Source organism: Meriones unguiculatus, chromosome 8, assembly GCF_030254825.1.
Source record: "Meriones unguiculatus strain TT.TT164.6M chromosome 8, Bangor_MerUng_6.1, whole genome shotgun sequence".
NCBI classification, from domain to species: Eukaryota; Metazoa; Chordata; class Mammalia; order Rodentia; family Muridae; genus Meriones; species Meriones unguiculatus.
The window spans coordinates 92638205-92660192 of NC_083356.1; the positions used below are offsets into that span (position 1 = coordinate 92638205).

Below are 21988 nucleotides of genomic sequence, written 5' to 3' on the forward strand. Positions count from 1 at the left end.
CCTAAGTCCTTCGAGCCTGCTAATATCTAACTACCTAAAATACTCCTTGTGCTATAGTATGACATATCAAGGCTACCTGAATTTCCTAACGTTTTGAAACTGAAACTGGGCTCCTTTGCTCAAAGCTGATATATTTATTGAGAGAGACAGACAGACAGAATGTTCTGCTGTGATGGATTTGCCAAACTACATACACTTTTTTTTTTTTCCTACAAAGACTTACTTTGCAATGTTTAGCAAAAACTAAAGCGTTACTATCACGATCAGTATTATCAAGATTAGCGTTAAACCACAGACTCCAAAATTAACAATGCAAACAGGACCTTCAGGATTTCTCTGAGAATTCCTGCTGGAGCTTGGCTTTCTTTACTCGCGTCTGATTCTGCAGCAAATGACACAAACTTCCAACAGAAAAGTGTTGGTGACTGACAGAATAGACGAACTCGCTTCTGAGGAAGAGAATTGAAAACGTGGATGCTCATCCTGCGCCCTCCGTTCCGGTTGCCAATGCAAATGAGTCAGAGGGCTTGCTTCAGACACTGAACTAATTGTGTAACTCCGCAACGGAAAGTGCCATTGGAGAGAACATGCTGACCTCACAGCCGAAAAAAACTATTTAAAAGATGTGGAAACCAGATGTTTCAGCCGCATTCCAGCCGCTGCTCTGAGAAATTCTCGTGGGCAGCCCTGACACTGTAAACGGCTCTGCAACGGAAGACATGGTCGTCCTCATTTGCTTATGCGTCTTGCTGTGGGAAGAGGCTTACGGATGGGGATTCAAGAACGGAATCTTTCACAACTCCATATGGCTTGGTAAGAAACTTCCCTCACCCTCACGAGCTTCTTCTTGGGAATATGGATCCTTTGACATCACACAGGACTGAATCGAAGCAGTAAGGGTTTCTAGCGTGTTCACAGCTGAGGTTTTCACAGAAAATGCTTTAGAAAGAGACACTGACAAGGTGTTGAACAAAGAAAGTTTGCTTTTTAAACTTAAGGCTCTCCTTTTACACAATGCACAACAACAACAAAAAAAACCAAAGGCTAAGATGTGTCATTGTAAAAATATATTTTTAAGATTTCGAGGCAGATATGCTAGCTCATTGGTGAGTATTTCTTTATGAAACTTAAACACCAGTATAATAGTTCTGATTTTTTTTTTAAATTTCATTAGCAGAAAGATTTTAGGTGAGGTGGGCTTTGTGGAACTTGTGCAGTAGTGTGTACACCGAGCTGTGGGCTACATCTTAACCTCTGTAACTATCTTTCAACTACTTTAACAAAACTAGAATGTAATACAGGAAAGAAATGGAAAACGCTTTTTACTTTTTAATGCATTCATCAGGCTTTTTAATGCATTCATTGGTCCTTTTTGTCATGTAAGTACTTTCCGAGACCTTTGGTTAAGTGAGGAAAGTTCTTTTTGTTCTGTTAAATGTAAGGGATGACTTAGGCTAAATACTGAAAATGAACAATAGACCAATAAATGAATATTTATGCGGAAAACTCAAAATTCACATTGTAGCACTCAAAACAATACTGGAATCCATATGCTTCAACTTGATGTTGCATTTTGTTCATTATTGTATTTAGCAGAGAGAAAATTTTTGATTGCTGGCTGGGAGGTAGAAAATCATTCTTGCACAAAATAAAGGAATAAAAAAGAAAGCAAAAATTAACCTAGATCTTGGTTTTGTGCTTACTAGGCAACACATGGTTGTAGACTATTTTGCCCTTTCAGCAGGGTTCTCTCGTGTAGTAATTGCAACCAGGAGGGTTTCATTAAAAAGCTGGATTTGAGCTGCACAGCCCTGCCGCCTCTTTCTCCAGCATGAGCCAGAAACTAGTTGCAGTGTGACCGTTTGCCCAAGATGGGCTCCGAAATTCGGTAGATGTGTGCATACCATCCAGCTGAAGAAATACGTACACGTTTGTCAGAAATGGGGAGACACCATAAAGCTAGTAAGAACTGAAGTCATACGGGGCTATTTTGAAACGCCATCGATTTCTCCCGGGATTGAGTAGTTTGAAGTCGTTGTCTTTGTGGTCAGTGTGGATGGTACAGAAAATGTAAACCTGGATAGAAAGCAGTTCTGCCCCAAAGGTGGAGAGAAGCAGGCCAAGCCCTTGTTAGGAACACACCCTCGGAGGATTGAGACCCCGTCAAATGCTTTGAGGTGGGACAAGTTACTGAGCAGCCGGCCCAGCACAAATTGGTTACAGTTGGTTGGGTCAATATAATATTAATAGCTCCTTAGGGATAAAAGATAGCTGGGTTTGATGGAAGGGATCTGGTAGCAAGGGGGAAGAACAGGACATTTGAACTCTGTGGCTTCTAGCTTCTTTAACGGCAATTTAACAAGAAAGGAACTGACAGACAGGAGATGTCAGTCAGTCCACGTGGACCTTGAACATTAAAAACCCCAGAGAACAATTACTTTCAGTCTTTGTACTGAACCTGCAAAAGGCGGGAAAGTTGCACACTCTGAGCTTCTAAGAGGCTGCAAAGGCTATCATATTCCCATTTGCAGGATGAGGAAACTGAGGCTCGAGAAGTGATGTCTACAAGGTTACCTAACTCCTCCCAGAAGCGGCAGCAAATACCACAGCCCGCAGTCCACTCTTGTTGTTTGCCAAAAGAAGAAAAACAGCTTTTTCCGTTTTAGAAATTAAGTGGCAGAATAGGAAAATTAATAAAATATCATTTCTTTAGACTCATGTACCTTTTAAAACTTAGTTTCATTGCACTGCTTTGCATTAGTAGCTTAAAATCCTAAATCCAGAAATACTTTAATTAACAAATATACATTAAAATAATAATGGTCCTGATTGTGTACTCCCAGTATTTGATAGGCTGAGGCAGAAAGACTGGGAGCTCTGGGCTAGTCTGGGATACATAGCAAAAACATGTCTCAAAATAAATAAGTTAACAAATATATACATAAAGGGACTTGTTTATAATCATCCCTGGGCAGGGTCAAGTGTGGGGGTGCACACCTTTAATTCCAATATTCAAGAGACCATCTCTGTAAGTTCAAGGCCAGCCTGGTCTACACAGTGAGCTTCAGGCTAGCCAGAGCTAGAAAGCAATATTGTCTCAACAAACAAACAAACAAAGCAACTTCATATAAAATTGTTCTTGAGCAAAAAGTTCTGTGATCACTAAGACTCAAGAGGCTGAAGAAGGATGATAGAGACTCCGAAGTAAGCATAGACCACACAGTGAGACCTACCTCGTCATAAATTACTTCATTAACTTCATTAAGTAAATAGACAAATACGTACATTGAGAATTCTAGTTGTGTTTGCTCATAAGGCAAAATGAAATAGAAATATTTAACAAAGTGAAATTATGGCTCATGAAGATTGTTATTCCAGTTATTATCTTGTTATCCAGACACATGTCATCAGTTTCCAATAGTTTTGTTCATTTGTTTTTAATTACTGGTAAGACAATTTGAAATTATTTTCTAAAACTCTTTGTTAGGCTCCCCCCCAGAAAAGTATACAAGTTTGGAGTAAAATATTAAGAAAATTGAGCCTGGTGTGGTGGTGCATTCCTATAAGCCCAGCACTCTGGGAGGGAGTGATGGGTGGATCTCTGTGAGTTCAAGGCCAGCCTGGTCTATAAATGAATCAGGACAGCCAACACTACACAAGGAAAGCCTGTCTCCAAAAAAAAAAATCAGTTGGCAGGAGAGTTGGCATGCATTAAAATAATTTAATAATTTGTATAATTTTCCCATAATTTTTAACTTTACATTCTTGAATACAGATAGATTTTTAAATTTTTAAATTAACAACAATATTTATAATAAACATTAAATTAAGCATGCATCCTTTTTCTCTACCAAAAGGCATAGTGTCTAAAATAAAGACACTTAGTTCAGTGTGGTGGCATACATTTTTTTTTCTTTTTGGTGGCTGGAGAGACAGCCGTGGGTTCTGGGAACTGAACTCATATTTTTGGTTGTGAGCCTAGCCTTTAATGGCTGAGCCATCTCTCCAGCCCCACTTTTTTTTTTTTTTAATTTCATGTACATTGGTGTTTTGCTTACATGTATGTCTGCGTGAGGGTGTCAGATCCTCTGGAACTGGGAGTTACAGACAGTTGTGAGCTGCCATATGGGTGCCAGGTCCTCTGGAAGAGCAGCTAGTGCTCTTAACTACTGAGCCATCTCTCCAGCCCCAGTGGCACACATTTTAATTTTCACACTTAAATGGCTGAGACAGGAGAATCAAAAGTTCTAGGCCAGCCAGGGCTACATACCACGACCCTTTGTAAAACAAAACAAAACAAAAACAAATAAGCAAACATTAAAAAAAAAAAAACAAAAAAAACCGGGCCAAAGAAATGGCTTGCATTTAATAGCATTAGCTGCTCTTGCAAAGGAAGCAGATTCCATTCTCAGCATCCACATGGCAGGCTCACAACCACCTGCAATCCCAGTCCCAGACGATTTAACACCGTCTTCTGGACTCCTCAGGCATGCAGTGCACAGACATACGTGTGGAAAAAACAATACCCATATACAGAAATTTACAAATTAATTTAAACAATGATAAGTATACTTCAGTTGCCCACTCACGCATGTCTAAGTTCTTCAAGGGGACAGGGCTTTATCCACAGCACCTAGGAAAATTTATCACGCTGCATGCTCAAAGGAATAAATCCGGAAATTAATGGGTGTACTAATGCTTTGCCCGGTGAAGGACACCTGGGCAGCAGGTTATTTATAGAGTGAAAATCATCTCCACTGGTGATGAACTGATGTTGCTAGTGTTTTCTGGTCCATAAGCACGGGATGTAAGCTCAGCTAGTAGAGTGCTTGCCTAGCATGAAAACAAACAAACAAAAGACCCTGGTTTATTTCCCAGCACCAAAAAACCCACTGTTGCATGCTGTAATCCCAGCACTCAGGAGATGAAGGCGTGTAGATCAGAATTTAAGGTCTCCCTCAACTGCATACCTAATTAGAGGACAGCTTGGCACATGAGACCTAGCATCAGAGTAAATAAATTAAAAAAAAAAAAAATCCAATTGACTGTTGTCTTCTCTGAGCCACGGGCCTTAACCGTGTAATTTACAAGAGCAGGATCCCTGGAATCTCAAAAAGGGTGAAACAAAACCAGCGCCATTTCCCATCAAACCATGGCAGAGTCAGCTCTAGTGTGGGTCAGAGAAAAATGAGTTGAGTCAGAGCATGTTTCTGGATCTGTGTCTTGCTGTGTGCCGAGGCATTCAAAAATTTACTGGAAACATCTCCGTGGTGGCCGATGGGACAGATCGGTATACAAACGCTTACTGGTGAGCTGCACAGCTGGGTGGTACTCCTAGCGCCATTGGAGATGAACTTGTGACTATTGCCTGGGGAATCTCCTCACATTGTTTCTATGGCGACATCACTGCCGTCCCCAAACAATTCACTGAAAACAGTGACCCGGTGCAAGGCAGGGTGTGTGTGACTTGCCACTGCCTAAAATATGTGGGAAACAACATGTCAAAAAAGAGGTTAGAGGTATGCTCGGCCTGTCCTCCTTCCCTGCGAGCTTCCGTAAAGAAGTCGTTTTCACTGCTTTATTTTGCATTCTGAGTTTCCTTTATCTACTACATACCTATCCAAGCTTTTATGACTCTTTTTAAAGCCAAAAGAATATCAAAACTAGCCGGGCATGGTGGTGCACGCCTTTCATTCCAGCACTCAGGGAGGAAGAGGTAGGCATATCATTGTGAGTTCAAGACCAGCCTGGTCTACAAAGCAAATCAAGGACAGCCAACGCTACACAGAGAAACCTTGTCTCAAAAAACCAAAGAGAAAAAAACAAAACAACTTTATTACTTGTGACTACTCATAAATATTGTATTAATTTCTTTTCTTTCATACTATCAGAAATTACCTAAACTCCAGTCTTTATGTATCCTATTCTTCCCCCTAAAATTCCCCCTCATTCTTTTTTCCCCCAAAGCTTTCTAACAATAAAAACTTAACTACTATGGCAGCTGACCTAGAAATTTCTTTGGCAAGAACATGTATCTGATGTAATCTCCCCGCTGAGGCAAAATTTCCTTTGTTCCACAAGAATGGATAATAGTGCATTGATGACATTTTGTAAATTCGCAGAACAAGCAGCGGGTGTATACCACAGAGAAGCCCGGGCTGGCAGATACAAGCTCACCTACGCGGAAGCCAAGGCCGTCTGTGAATATGAAGGTGGCCGTCTCGCAACCTACAAGCAACTAGAAGCAGCCAGAAAAATTGGTACTAACTTGATAATGGTTTTTCTTCTTATTCTCCCTTGGGGGCTTAGGGGAAATCCACCTTTTCCAAAACCTTTACTAAGAGTTTTCTCTCAAGTCCTTTGGGATCATTCTCTATGTTGTAAGAGTATCTTTGCTTTCTGGAGCTTCCCTCATTCCTTCTGCCTGAAGCCAGAGAAGTTCCTGGTAAAAGCATCTCATGAGGGTTGGGCATTATCCAGTGAGAACTAAGAAAATAAAAGTCACGGCAGAGATAGTGAGTTTGGGTGAGGCGCTGACATAAAATCACTGATTAAAATGAGCTTTGGAGAGAGAGAGATTGAGAGAGAGAATCTGTTTTAAAAACTTGGAAAAGACTCAGCTTTCCTGGTCGGGGACGGTCCTGATGAGACCTGATAAACTAGGGTCAGATGGAAGGGGAGGAGGACCTCCCCTATCAGTGGACTTAGAGAGGGGCAAGGAGGAGATGAGGGAGGAAGGGTGGGATTGGGAGGGAATGAGGGAGGAGGCTACAGCTGGGATATAAAGTAAATAACCTGTAATTAATATAAAAAAATAAAAGTAAAAATAAAAAACTTGGAGAAGAGCTTCATTAGGAGAGAGAGCTGTGGGTGAGATAGCCGCCATGTACAGCCTGGCAGGGATGTTGATGGAACAGTTCTTTGAGTCATCGGAACAAAAGGAGGCTTTAGACTTTCGTAGATTTCTATGGAGTGTCAGGAAGCTCCGCTCGTGTGATTTAGCCTGGCTTAGTCTATATGACTCCTGGCTCAGCCCTGGGCCAAGCACTAAACAGGACCGCAAACTTACCTTGCAGCTGGGGAGGAGAGATGCTGCAAAGCCACAGCACAGCATGCTTAACTTTCTGTCCTCAAGATTTCCAGGAGAGACGAAGAAGCAGGGAGAGGGTCTGTGATCTAAAAAATAAGCACCAAAGGAGAATAAGGACCGTGTTACCTTGGTATCATTGAAACACTGTGTATTAATGTGACTGTAATTGGTAATCATTTAAAACATTGTCCGATTCCTCTTGACGTGTTCATGTTGGTTTCCTCGGCTGTTAAATAATGCTACTTGACAAATAAATTCAGTAGTAGAAGTGCTGGGTCCCCGTGACTCCCACAGCCATCAGAGTAAAGACTGCAAGGATGCAAGAAGGTAGCTTGGTTCAACCCGACTCAGTAGCTAGTACTGGCTTAAACTTGAGGAGTCTGACCCCGAATAGTTTATTTTAGGCATATGTAAGTGTTGCACAACTGGCGAGAATTGACTCAATCCCGTGTGCACGATATAACTTACAACCCGACTCCATGGAAAGTCTTTTTAAAGTACAGGTGACATCTTCCATAAAGATGGGGTCTTCAGATTGACAAGCTCACAATAAGGGTCTGAGGGAGCGTCCGGTGTGGTCTTGGTCACGCAGATGGTGAGGAGGTCACCGGGCTATGAACCATGTCTGTTCCCAGCCTTCCAGGTAGAACACAGTTTACACATCCCTCCCTTTGAGGGGATAAGCCTGTGTGTTGAGCATTCCGGGTTCCCCTCGTGCTTATCTTGTGAGCACAAGGACCTCCGTGCCTCCCCCAGTGGTAGAAAGGCTATCATTTAAGGAACAAATGAGCTTTTTGGCTTGTTTGTGTTCAAGAGTCCCACTGTGTAGTCCAAGCTGGCCCCAGACTTGTAATCTTCCTCGTGCCTCTGTCAACCTCACGCTGGGACTACAGGTACAGGTACAGACATACGACCGTGCATTCATGCTGCTGTGCCGTAGGGTTCAAGGCTGTGAGGAGGGCCTTACAATGGCAGGAAAAGGAAACTGGGAAGCTGAAGACACCAAGAGACCTCCTGAAAGGGCCAGCAGTTAACTGTTGCTATTATCTGGGTGCTCACTCGGTTGGTTGTCTTTTGGGTTTTGTGTATTTTATTTGTTTCCAGACAACATCCAACAGAGCCCACCTTGGTCTCAGATTCACTCAGTAACCGAGGCTACTCCTCCTACCTTAGCCTCCCAAACCCTGGGACTACCTATAGAGCCTCACTGTAGAGCCCCAGCAAAATTTGATTGTTGACCAGGCTAGCCTTGAACTCACAGTCATCCCATCTATCTCTGTCACCACATGCTGAGATGCTACCACTATTTGCTTTTTATACAAAAAAAAAAAAAAAAAAAAAAAAGCTAGCTACCATCTCCCTTGAGACTCCCCATCAGAACGCCTTTTCTTACAGGCGAAAACCTGGCAGGGCCTATCCTATTTTTATACATTATTCAAGATAAACATACAGCAGTAAATTATCCCACAGCATCAGTAAGGGACTGTTTCCAGGATCCCCCACTGATAGGCAGAATCCAAGAATGTTCAAGTCCTATGGATCAAACCCAGGGCCACGCCTCAGACTCAGGCACTGACCTATACCCACATCTCCTTTATGTTTTATCTGCTTGCTTGCTTGCTTGACTTTTATTTGTGTGTTTTTGAGACAACATCTTGTTGGTCTCACGCTTGAGTCCTGAGACTTCAGTACTCAGCCTACCTCGACCTCCTGAGTACTAGCTGATATTATGGACAACTAACCACAAGCTAGTAAAAGTCAGAATTCAAATTGTATAGCCAAGCATGGTGGCGCTGCATGCTGGCAATCCTGGTAGCACTTAGAGGTAAAGGCAGGAGCATTAGGAGTTCAAGGTCAGCCTTAGCTAAATAGAGAGTTTTCGGCCAGCCTGGACTATATGAGATCACTTGTTGAGGAAAAAAACAAACCAACAAAAAAAGGTAATCAGGGCATGGTGGTGCCTGTCCTTAATCCTGGCACTCAGGAGGCAGAGGCAGGTGGATCTCTGTGAGTTCAAGGCCAGCCTGGTGAGTTCCAGGATGGCCACTTCTGTTACACACAGAAACCCTGTCTTAAAAAAAAACAAAAAAACAAAAAAACAAAAAAAAAACATGAAACATGTTTTATTTGCATTCAAACATTGGTTTGGCTTAGTTTGGTTTGGCATTTTGTTTCTTTTGTGGTGCTAGTGACTTAAGCTAAGGCCCAAAGCTTGGTTCTGCTCAGCCTGGCCTCAAAGTTAAAATCTTTCTGCCTCAGTTTCCGGGGTACTACAATTGCAGGGGTTTTCCCATTCCACACAGAATGAGTTTGGCCACTTGAGAAAGTTACTGTAGGAAGTGGAAGTGGCTGTCTCTCCCTACTATTCACCTACTCTCCCTACTAGGTGAATCCCTAAACCTCTCTTCCTCTTTCAGGATTTCATGTCTGTGCTGCTGGATGGATGGCCAAGGGCAGAGTTGGATACCCCATTGTGAAACCTGGGCCCAACTGTGGATTTGGAAAAACGGGCATTATCGATTATGGGATCCGGCTCAACAGGAGTGAGCGGTGGGATGCTTACTGCTACAACCCAAACGGTTCGTTCTTTAAAAAACAGTAATTCTGCGTTCGCAAAAGTAATCACACAAACAACAGCAGCAAAGCAGCTCCCTGCCAAGAGGTTACCAAAGGAAACAGCTTTTCCTTCTCAAAATGAGTAAACGGGGTAATGGTGACGGTAAAAGTATACCTACCATTCATAGGTCCTTTCAGCCTGTTAAAGGAAGTGAATTGTGTTCCCTCCTTCGTGAACAGAGAGGTATTCTTTTTTCATGTTCTTGGAGAAAGAACGTAGATCTTTCTAGATGTATTCTCCCAGACAACAAAGTGTTATTTATTATGTGACAGAGCCTTTCTGGCATTTGCTAACGCTGATGTGATGAAGTGTTGGATCTACTGTGTATGAAATTCCATATCATGGTATGAGAATGATGGCAACATTCTAGGCTCCTGTCACAGCATTGCTTTATGGTACTGACCGTCACAGAACAGCCTTCCAAGTCCATAAGACCATACAGCACAAAATTAGGTGGCTTCCAAGTAGAAAGAATTTTGCCTAGATCTGTATACTGCACTCATTCAAAACAAAGTAAAAGGCATTTATCACAGGGCTATGACTGACACAGCACTTTGGTTCCTTGGCTTGTTTGTTTGGGTTTGGGTTTTGTTACTGCTGTTGTTGGTTTTGTTGTTGTTCTTATGGTTTATTGTTTGTTTTGTTTTATCTTTGTTTTTTCAGACAGGGTTTCATTGTTCATCCCTGGCTGGCCTGAAACTCACTATGTGGACCAGGCTGACCTCAAATTCACAGAGTGCTAGTATTAAAGGTGTGTGCCACCACACCTGGCCCAAATCAATCTGTGCACACCTCACGCTTTCAGTCCTAGCCTGCACTCTCCTACTGCCATTGTTAATCATTGCCAGAGTCTAGAGTGAAGCCACGTATGCCAACACATGCCTTTAATCTCAGCTGTCAGGAGGCAGAAGCAGGCAGATCTCTATGAGTCTGAGGCTAGCCTGGTCTACATAGTGAGTTCCAGGCCACTCAAAGCTATATAGTGAGACCTGCCTCAAAAGCAAACAACAAAGCCAACGTATACCATAAGTGAAGCAGTGTGATTGAAAGGGCTCTTCCATTGTCCCGGTGGCACAGGCATATAATCTAGCACCTGGAAGATATAGGCAGGAAGATCTGGGTTCGAGGCCTGGGTTGGCTATGGGTGTGCACATTCAAGGTCAGCTTGGGCTACATGAGACCTTGTCTTTAAAAGACAATATTAATACCTACTTGAGTATGTTCTTGCTTGACCTGATGACACATGACTGAATCCTAGTGCTCCATGTACCAAGGCAGGAAGATCAGGAATTTGAGACTAGCCTGGACTACAAGTGGAATATCAATTTTTAATAATATTAAATTACATTTTTATAAAAAGTTTTAAAGGTAGAGATTTAACACAGTCAGGAAAATGCTTGCCTTGCAAGTGTGAGGACCTGAATTCCAGATCCAGAAATAATTTTCTATTGTTGTTGATGATGATATTGTTTTTGCTCTTTGAGACAGAGTCTTTTTTACCTAGAATTTCCTATGCTGGTCTCAAACTCACAGAAACCTGCCTTTAATGCTGATATTAAAGTCCGAGAAATGATGCTAAAACAAACAAACAAACAAATAAATAACAGCCTGGCATGGTTTCACACACTTGTAATCCTAGTGCTAGGAAGGCAGAGACAGGAGAACCCTAGGGCTTGATGGCTATTCACCCTAGCTTACTTCTGGGGCAATGAGAGACCTCTGTCACAAAAGAAAACAAAACAAAACCTAAAGTTATCTTCTAGACAAAACACAAATGTACGCGTGTTTTGGTTTTTTCAAGACAAGGTCTCACTGTGTAGCTTTGGCTGTCCAGGAACTAACTATGTAGACTAGACTAGCCTCCAACACAGAAATCTGCCTGCCTCTCCCTCCCAAGTGCTGGGAATAAAGGTGTATGCCACCACTCCTAGAACTAGGTTAGGGTTTTTTGTTTGCTTGTTTGTTTGCTTGCTTGCTTTTTAAGACAGGGTTTCTCTGTATAGCCTTGACTGTCCTGGCTTACTTTGTAGACCAGGCTGGCCTCAAGCTCACAGAGTGCTGGGATTACAAGCATGTGCCATTGTGTCCAGCTAATAGATAGTTTTTTGGCTTCCACATTCAACCACTTTTAGACACTTAACTCAAAGGGAATTTAAAATTATGTAGGCGCCTCAGTAGTTTTTCTCTAGGTCATGTTGCAAACCATCAATCCTGAGTTTCTTTGGATTTAGTTTTTGTTTTTCATTTGTTTTTCTTAACAGATGACATACTGCAATCTATAAAAATGAATGATTTGGAGAAGAAAACACACATACACACACACACACACACACACCTGCTCCCAAATCCTGAATTTTAGTGTTCTAGAGAATACAGATTTAGGGCTGGGGTATCCCTTAGTGGTAGGACCTGTGCTTAGCACATGTTAGATTGAAGCCCCAGCACCCAAAAAAGCAATCAAGAAATGAATGTGGTATAGCACAGCCATAATCCCGGTACGGGACATAGATGGTAAGGGGTAATGCCATAAAGTCAAGGCTGTCCTAATCTACCACAGCAAGTTCCAGGACAGACCGTGGACCCTGCCTCAAAGGGAGAAAGAGAAAAAGAGGACATAGTTTACAATTTATTTTACTTTAAAGTGACTTTTATAATGATCTTGCAAACGAAATTTACAGGATCTAAGCGAGTCCCTGAAGGCACAGTGTGGCAGCTACACAATAAAATTCCCATCACCTTGATGAGATTATTAATAACATGAATGTATATTCGACAAAATACACCAAAGTATATATAAATATTATATATATAATATTTTATGCCTTAAAAAAACCAAAGAAAGAAAAAATACAAACAGAAATACAAATGTTGTTATTCTTGCTATTTTCACATTTAAAAATTCACAAGTAGTCCGTGTTTGTTTCAGAACAGTTAGGAACTTGGCCTGAAGGATAGCATAATGTGTAAAGGTCCTTGCCACTAAGCCTAATGACCTGAGTTCCATCCCTGTGACTCACATCGTGGAAGGAGAGAACTGACTACCAGAGATAATACACACACAAACACACACAAAGAATAATTTCTTTAATTTAGAAATTATTATCACCTATAAGCATATGTAATATCCTATGGATCATATATTGTCATTTCTTTATAATGTCTAAGTGAACTTTCTTTTCCTATTTCAGCAAAGGAGTGTGGTGGCGTCTTTACAGATCCGAAGCGAATTTTTAAATCTCCAGGCTTCCCAAATGAGTACGATGACAACCAGGTCTGCTACTGGCACATTCGGCTCAAGTATGGCCAGCGAATTCACCTGAGCTTTTTGGATTTTGACCTTGAACATGATCCTGGCTGCTTGGCTGACTACGTAGAAATCTATGACAGTTATGATGATGTCCATGGCTTCGTAGGAAGGTAGGTACTGCCCCCCAATAAATGACGACCAGGGAACTTCCAGTACTTATCTGATGCTCCTATAGTTTTCTCTCCACTGTTCCTATGCACCTATTCATTCTCCATATTACTACTCTCTCCTGCAGGAAGTAATGTTTTTTCCTTCTCCTCCTCCATCTCTTCCTCCTCTTCTTTCTTCTTCCTCTCCAAACTTCCCCTTCTCTTCCTTGTTAGGGGAGCTGGGATTGCACCCTGGCCTTGAACTCATTATGTAGTTCAGGCAGGCCTGGAACTCCTGATCCTCCTGCCTCCACCTCTGCTTTCATATAACTTGCCAGCTGTCTTGGGTTCAGAATCACTGACCACTAGAACTCCAGATTCTGACTGATAGTTTATTGAACACTGAACAAACACTGACCAGCCAGGGTCATAATCTGGACTCAGGAGCCAGAGTACCACATCTGTCTGGCAGGTTTCTAAAGCAGGATTTTTATATGAAAAATCATAACCAGGTAACAACCAGGTAACCAGGTATAGGAAGTGGGAGGGGGGCAGCATTACATCATTTTGACTAGCTAAACATAATCCATGTTGTTCCAAGTATACTGTGTAGTATTTAGGTAGCTAGACAAAGCACTCTCAGCTGATTGGCTGAGATTTAAGGTAGGAGACCTCTTGGGGGCTTTCTAGCTTTCTGAGACCAAAAAATGTAGCAGGATGTTATGATCTTTAACTCTAGCAGAACATGCGCTTATCATATGCTGTTTTTTTAAGATTTATTAATTTTTACTATTTATACAGAGTTCTGCCTGCATATGTGCATAAAGGCCAGAAGATCTCATTATAGATGGTTGTAAGCCACCATGTCCTGGTCTCTGGTGCATAGGCCTGAGAGCTTCAACTTAATTTCACCTTATGATCAAAATAGAGAGTTGGAGGCAAAATGGCTTCTGATATGCTAAAGACTACAGCAGGTGTTAACAGAAGAGCTATAGTTATGTTAAGAACTGAGTAGGTCTCAACAGAGGGGCTATAGAGTTTAAGCAAGTTAAAACACCAACAGAGGATTTTTCTTAACTGGCTGTACCTATACTAACTGTAAGAGCAGCGATATCTGCCTTTGATTGCTGAGTTATAAAACCTTATTGTCTAGTTATTCAAAATCTCACATGACCAAAGACACAGGAAATGAAATTTCTGTTAAAATATTCAAGTCAGTCTCTCTCTCTCCCTCACTCTCATTTTGAGTACATTGTGACTCTTCTGTAGCCCAAGCTAGCCTCAAATTCACTATGTAACTGTGAATGACTTTGAACCTGATTTGTCTGCCCCCAACTCCATGTTAAAAAAAAAAAAATTAAGGAATGAAAATAGCACATGCCTTTAATCCCAGCACTTGGGAGGCAGAAGCAGGCAGATCTCTGATTTTGAGGGCTGTCCTGATCTACACAGTGAGTTTCAGACAACCAAGGCCACAGGGAAACCCTGTCTTGAAAAAAACAATAACAAAAAATTAAGATTATCCATTGAGAGGCAGAAGCAAGCAGTTCTCTGGTCCATGTAGTGAGCTCCAGATCATCCAGGGATACATACGTGAGACCCCCATTTGAAACGAATTATTTTTAATTAGAAATAAATAAGCCATTATCTATAGAAAATAAAGTATTTTGTTATAAATTCAAGCCACATCAACAGCTGAATTTTCTTTTGTGTGTGTGTGTGACCTCTCTTTTCTAAAAATCTCCTTTCAGATACTGTGGAGATGAACTTCCGGAAGACATCATTAGTACAGGTAATAAACAACTCACAGCAAAACTTTTGTTTGTTTATTTCTAGTGCCCTCAAACTTATTATCATTCACCCTTTAAACTTGAGAGAACTAAAACTGGAGACAGTTCATTAGCTTGCAATAATGTCAGTCTTTCTTCTTAAGATTTCGGCCAACTCTGTGATCTAAATGGTGTGGGCGGACAGCTCTCACTGACAGGCAACAGCTTGAATCTACAAGCTGTTGGCACAGGGATTCAGAGTGGTGACAAATGAGTAGGGACTGGCACTAAACTCAGTGGTACAGTGCTTGTTCTGTACATGCAATGGCTCTAGGTTTGAGTCCTACCACAGATGATGATGATGATGATGATGATTGATGATGATGATGATGATGATGATGATGATGATGATGGGTGAAAATATTCACTGATAAAAGACAGAATGAATTCTCAAGTAGTTATCACAGCATCCACCACAGTAAACGATTACATTGTTTGTATCACATTTCTTCCTCAGTACAACATTCCTTAGAGTCCTTGTGATACATTCAGCAGCCATTGCATGAGAAAAGGGAAATAAGCCGGCGGATAGCGGCTCAGGCCTTTGATCCCAGCACTTGGGAGGCAGAGGCCTGCAGATCTCTGTCAGTTCTTGAGGCCAGCCTGGTCTACAGAGCAAGTTCTAGGACAGCTAGGACTACAGAGAAACTCCGTCTTGAAAAAAACCAAACCAAACCAAAACAACAGCAGCAACAAAAACAAAACAAAACCAGAACAGAGAAGTGCTAGGATAAACAGTGATAAAATGGTTTCTTTATTGGCAACTTAAGGAAACTTTTAGAATGTTAATTTATGCAGTAAATCTCAAAAGGCTAGACATAATAGGCAATGTTTGCTAAATCTCACACACACTCAAAGCTATTTTGTATGCTCGTGTTTTAAGAAGTAATGCTCTAAGACATGTCCTGTTAGTATCATAAATTGATCCCTATAGGCAATACTACTCTTTAAGTTATCCTAAACTGCTTTTTAAATTTTTTATTTTCAGCTAAAACCTCCATTTTCTTGCAAGTCTCTGCTTTCTTTCTCTTTCCAGCAAGCACTTGGCATTCTGATAGCATGTGTTTTCACTCCAAGTCATAAAATTATCACAGCTCTTCGCTCCTCGGAGCAGCAGCACCCCAGCCAAGGCAATGCTCAGTCCTTTCCCCACACCCTGACTGGCTGCACTCAGATCTGAGGTGTCATTTTTACAAGCTGTGGTGCTCTCTACTCTATCCTTGAACACTCACTGTTTAAAGCTTATTAATGTGTTCTTGTTACAATCTACCCAAGAGGAGAAACTCATTCTAAATCTCTTATCTCTCTTTTCTCAAGGACATATTTTATCTTAACAGAAAATCTGAATGAAGTTGGCTTTAGACCTTTACAAGGCAGTTGGTGCCTGAAATTTTTCCTTAAAAAGCCAACAGTAGAGCTACGTGTGGAAGCAGAGGCAGGAGGATCACCCAGGAATTTGAGGCTAGCCTAGGCTACATAGTGAGTTTCAGGTCTGCCTAGTGAGATTCTGTCTCAAATACAACAACAAAAAGCATTAGTAGGAAGAAAGTCTGAAACCTAACTTATTCCATGTTTGTCCTGAATGGGTATCTTACAATGGGAATAATCAAACCAGTACTGGAATCTTTAGAATACTTAATCTCAGCCAGGCTCCGAGGCTCACACCTGTAATCCCAGCACTCTGGAAGGAAGAAGCCAGCAGATCTTTGTGAGTTTGGTCTACAAAGCAAGTCTGGGACAGCCAAGGCTACACAGAGAAACCCTGTCTCAAAAAACAAAAATCAAAACAAAAAAAACAAAACCCAAAAGAATATATTATCTTTAGCAGGTCCTTATTAGATTATTTATGTTTTGTTTATATGATTATCATTTGTATATTAGAGATACTATTTTCTCTTGTTTCGGCTTCCTCTTTAGATTGTCACCAGCCACCTGTGAATTTTGAAATAGGATCCCACCTGATATTGGCCTTAAATTCTATGTAGTCAAATCTAGTCTCAAACCAAAATCCTGATCTTCCTGTCTCAGTGCAAATGCTTCAAGCCATACCCACCTAACCAGGGCTTCTTTTACAGCACAAATACAAGAAATATTTGAATCAAGTAAAATCTTCCAATATCAGAAAAATGCAGTGTGACAAGTGTGAAGTCAGGCTGCCTGGGCTCACATGTAATATGTGTGTGTATGTATATATACACATATGTATACATGTGTATATGTATGTATGTGTGTAAATATATATACATACTTGTTTTTTAATTGACTTATGGATTAAGGATCTAAGTTAAGAAATGCTCTGTGAGTTACCAAGATGGCTCAGAGGTTAAGACCTCTTGTTGCTCTTGCAGAGTCCCAGGTTCCATTCCCAGCACTTACATGGTGGTTTGCAAACATCTGTAACTCTAGTACCAGAGGCTCTGATGCCGTCTTCTGATTTTGGAGGATACCAGGAATCCATGGGGCACACAAATATACATCTGTGCAGACAAAACACTCATGCACATAAAATAAGTAAATATAAAAATAAAATAATTTTTAAAGGAGGCATATTAAAGTGGAAGGGAAGATCCACTTCCACAAAGCTGTCCTCTGACCTTCCATGCACACCATGGCAAGCCGTACCATTCACAAACATCAGCAGCACATCCATACCAGCAATAATGATGTTCTTTTAAATCTTTCCCCCTGAAATATTCCTATATGCTATTTGAGCACATCATGTTAAAGTGCATTTTAACTCCGCTCTAAGAATTAGGCCTCTAGGTTTATTTCTTGGCTTTCTTTTTTTTTTTTTTCTTTTGTTTTCTATTAATTAATTGGTTTATTTTATTTTATTTTTGTGACAGACTCTCTCTAACTACATAGCCATAGCTGGACTGGAAATCACTATAGAGATGAGGCTAGCCTTGAACTCGCAGACTGTGGAGGCATATGCCACCACACCTGGCCCTAAGCTTGCTTCCTAATAATGCAAAGTATATTGCTCCCCATCAGTTAGTAAGCTGCCCATCTACAACTCTTGGGCTTGAACTGATGTCAAGATCTTATAATTCTGTGGATCCATCCAGAATTGTTTTTTGTTGCCTCGTGGTGCTGGGATCAAATCCAGAGTCTGGACATGCTAGAAAAGCACACTATCATAAAATTTTACTTATTTCGTTGCATTTGGAGGGGCAGAAAAGTGAAGGAGCCCTGAGCCCTAGAGAATCTTCTAAAACAGAAAAGACATTTTCCACATGAGATTAGAGGCCTGGAGTCAAATATGAAAGTCCCTCACGGACTCCACTGAGCAGGGCAATTACAGATACTAAAACTTGAGAATCCATGCAACACTCTTGATCATAACTCTCTGTGTTCTTTTGTGAGATGATAAGTCATTGAATTGTTAGACAAATCAAACAGGAGTGACCTCTTTGTTTTTTTGTGTGCCCTTCCCCCCCACAGGAAATGTCATGACCTTGAAGTTTCTGAGTGATGCATCTGTCACAGCCGGAGGTTTCCAGATTAAATATGTCACAGTGGATCCTGCATCTAAATCCAGTCAAGCCAAAAACACAAGTACTACTGGAAATAAAAAGTTCTTAGCAGGAAGATTTAGCCATCTATAAAAAAAATTTTTTTTAAGATTTTCAAAACATACAATATTTATGTTTGTAGTTTTTGGACCTCCTTTGTTCTCACTTTTGTATTTTTATTATTAACATGTATTTATTATTTTTCCAAATGTGAAAGCAATATGTAAATGTGGGAAAAACTGAAAAAAAAAGAGAAAAAAAACCTCATAATTGAACTACATAGAAATAACTAGTGTTAAGATTTTTCAGTATTTCTCTTTCATTCATTTTTCTACCTGTAGTATATGTATATATGTAACTATATGTATTTGTATTTGAATTTTGGCATTCTGCATTATGTATAGTTTTTTATCCTGATATTTTTAACCTTAACATTTGTAGCTCAAGTAATTCCCAAGATCACTGAGTTTTCTACAAAACAGGACTCGCATAGCTGTAAATATTCCCTGGTATGATTGTTCCCTGACTTATTTAAGCCAAATTTATATTGGGATGTAAGGTTGTTTTCATAAATATTGCTGTAATAAATACCCTTGGACATAAATATTTTCGCAGTTCTTGAATTTTAGTCCTCTTAATCCCCGAGCCTCCTCTCCCATCCCAGAACTTTTCTTTCTTGAAAAAGGACACAACTGGGTAGTTTGGTTGGTAATATGGCTTTTATCTCTCCCTGGATTCCTTGGAGGGTCAGACAAACAGCGCAGTCGGTATGAGTGACTCCATGTGGCTTGGCGTGTTGGGCCTAGTGCAGGGGCTTGAGCTAAGCAACAGCCTCCTGTGACTCCTTTAACATGATGAGCATGCTAAAGAGAGAGACTAGATGCCAGGGCTACAGAGGTGGTTCAGAAGTTAAAGGCACATACTCCTCTTGCAGAGTACCCAAGTTTGGTTCCAAGCACCTATGTCAGATGGTCACAACCACTTGTAACTCCAGTTCCAGGGTATCCAGGACCTCTGTGGGCACCACATGTATGTGCATATATCTACTTATAGACACATATATGATTTAAAATAATAAATATTTTAAAGTGATTAGAAGCTGGAAATATGGCTCAATGGCTAAGAGCATTGGCTGCTCCTCCAGAGGACCTGAGTTCAACCACATGGCAGCTTACAACCATCTGTAACTCTAGCTCCAGAGGATCTGAGGTCCTCCTCTGGCCTCTGAGTCACCCACAAGATGCACCAACACCCACAGGGATTAAAGACGAACAACACATAAATGAAACAGGCTGGGCATGGTGCTGTGCCTATCTACTCCCAAGTGCTTGGGAGGTAGAAGCAGGTGGGGCCGGAGGATTTCTGAGTTTGAGGCCAACCTCATCCACAGAACAAGTTCCAGAGCAGTCAGGGCTACACAGAGAAACCCTGTCTTGAAAAGCTCAACCAACCAGCTAACCAGCCCCAAGTATAAACAACAAGAGAACAATAAATTGTAAAAATAATAATCTTAAAAGAGAAAGAGACCGTAACTCTAGCTCCAGGATGCACATGACATACAGACATATGTGGGAACAAAACACTCATACACATAAAATAATATACATTGAAAAAGGGCCGTGGAGATTGATCAGTGGTTAAAAGGACTGAAGTTCAATTCCTAGCATCCACATGGTGGTTCATAACTGTCCATCACTCCACTCTACACAAGATGTACATGATAACAGATACACATATGAGCAAAACACTCATACACACAAATTAAGCAAAATAAATCTAGTTTTAAAGCTGGATATGATTGTGCATTCCTTTAATCCCAGTATTCTGTGGGCAGAGAGGCAAAGAATCTGAGTTTGAGGCCAGCCTGGTCTACATAGTATGTACCAGGACAGCCAGGGCTACATAGTGAGATTCCATCTTAGAGAAAGAGAGAGACAGACAGACAGATAGACAGACAAGAGACAGAGAACAGAACAGAAAGACAGAGAACAGAACAGAGAGACAGAGAGATGATTAGATTCATCTATAAAGAAAAGCTCTTTTTTTGTGATACCTCCTAGACAACTGGTTGTGCCAAGATGAATTTGAATGTCTCCTTCCCAGCTGCCAATTGAGTATATGGCCAAAGAAGCAGCTGCTGAGGCTCTGAATGAGGAGTGGAAGGATTCTGTGGTCTGAATCAGTGGTGGGAACAGTAAACAAGGTTTTCCCCCAAAGCAAGATGTCTTGACCCACAGTACAGCAGCTGCTGTTGAGTAAAGGACATTCTCGTTACAGACAGAGAGGAATCACAAGTCTATTGGAGGATGTGGATGCCAATCTGAGGGTTCAGAATTTGGTCGTCGTAAAAATGGGAAGAAGATGACTACAATGCTGACAGATGCTCCTCTGCCTCTGTGGCTCGGGCCCCCAGGAGCTAGCAGAATTTTAAAACTTCTCCATCTTTCTAAAGATGATGTCCAACAGCATGTCATCAGGAAACCCTTTTAAAAAAAAGAAAGAAAAAGGAATGCTTCAGGAATTTGCGTGTCATCCTCGCGCAGGGGCCATGCTAATCTTCTCTGTATCATTCCAATTATAATATATGTTCTGCTGAAGCAAGCAGCATCAAGAAACCCTTTAACAAAGAAGGTAAGAAGCATAGAACCAAAGCCCCCCCCCCCGCCAAATTCAGTATCTTTCTACCTCACGTGTCTTGCAGCACAAATGCCCAAGCATTGCTCTGAAGAAACAAAGAACTAAGAAAAGTCAGGATGAGGCTGCAGAATTTGCTAAACTTGTGGCCAAGAGAATGAAAGGAACCAAAGAAAAACATGAGGAATAGATTGACAAGAGATGGAGGCTATCCTCACTGAGAGCTTGTATTTCTAAGTCCAATTTTTTTTTTAAAAAAAAGAGTAACAAACAAACAAACAAATGCTGTGCTGTCTTGAGTGGAACACTATAAGAAGTTCCAGTGTCACCAGGGTTTCTAATGGCTGCTACCAAAGATTCTAAGGAAGATGGATCCCAAAAGAACAATATGGAAAGTACTTGACCCTTGCTTCATGATGGAAAACTAGAGACAGAGGCTCGTTCCTAATATGAGAATTTGCTTCACAAATAGTAATATCCACAAGTTGCCCATTAGTATGAGTCACTGAACTGTCTTAGTTACTCTTCTGTGCTATAAAGAGACATCATGAAGAAAGTAGCTTATAAAGGAAAGCATTTACATGGGGGCTTGCTTATAGATTTGGAGAATTAGTCTGTTATTATCATGGCAGGGACCATGAAAGCAGGCAGGCAGGCATGGCACTGGGGCAGTAGCTAATAGCACACATCATGATCCACAAGTTGAGGTGGAGACACACAGACAGACAGAAAGAGAGAGAGAAAGAGAGAGAGAGATGGGGAATGGTGTGGACTTTTGAAAACTCAAAGCCTGCTCCTAGGGACACACTTTCTCCAACAAGGCCACACCTCCTCATTCTTCCCAAACACTTCCACCCACTGGGGATCAAGCATTCAAATACATGAACCTATTAGGGCTATTCTAATT

General features: G+C 41.1%; 1 protein-coding gene and 1 non-coding gene across 2 annotated transcripts; one reads left to right on the forward strand and one right to left on the reverse strand.

The window, feature by feature from the left end:
* The first annotated feature begins 532 nt into the window (after positions 1-532).
* Tnfaip6 (TNF alpha induced protein 6) lies at positions 533-19051 on the forward strand. The gene is made up of 6 exons (XM_021651549.2): positions 533-813; positions 6123-6260; positions 9508-9669; positions 12896-13124; positions 14855-14895; positions 18377-19051. Exons 1-6 carry the CDS (start codon positions 720-722, stop codon positions 18538-18540), a joined length of 828 nt encoding a protein of 275 aa, XP_021507224.1. The 5' UTR covers positions 533-719; the 3' UTR covers positions 18541-19051.
* Positions 19052-20945: 1894 nt separating this feature from the next.
* On the reverse strand, positions 20946-21050 carry LOC132656175 (U6 spliceosomal RNA). The gene has a single exon (XR_009594098.1). It is a non-coding gene; the product is annotated as a U6 spliceosomal RNA (small nuclear RNA).
* Between the last annotated feature and the right edge of the window lie 938 nt (positions 21051-21988).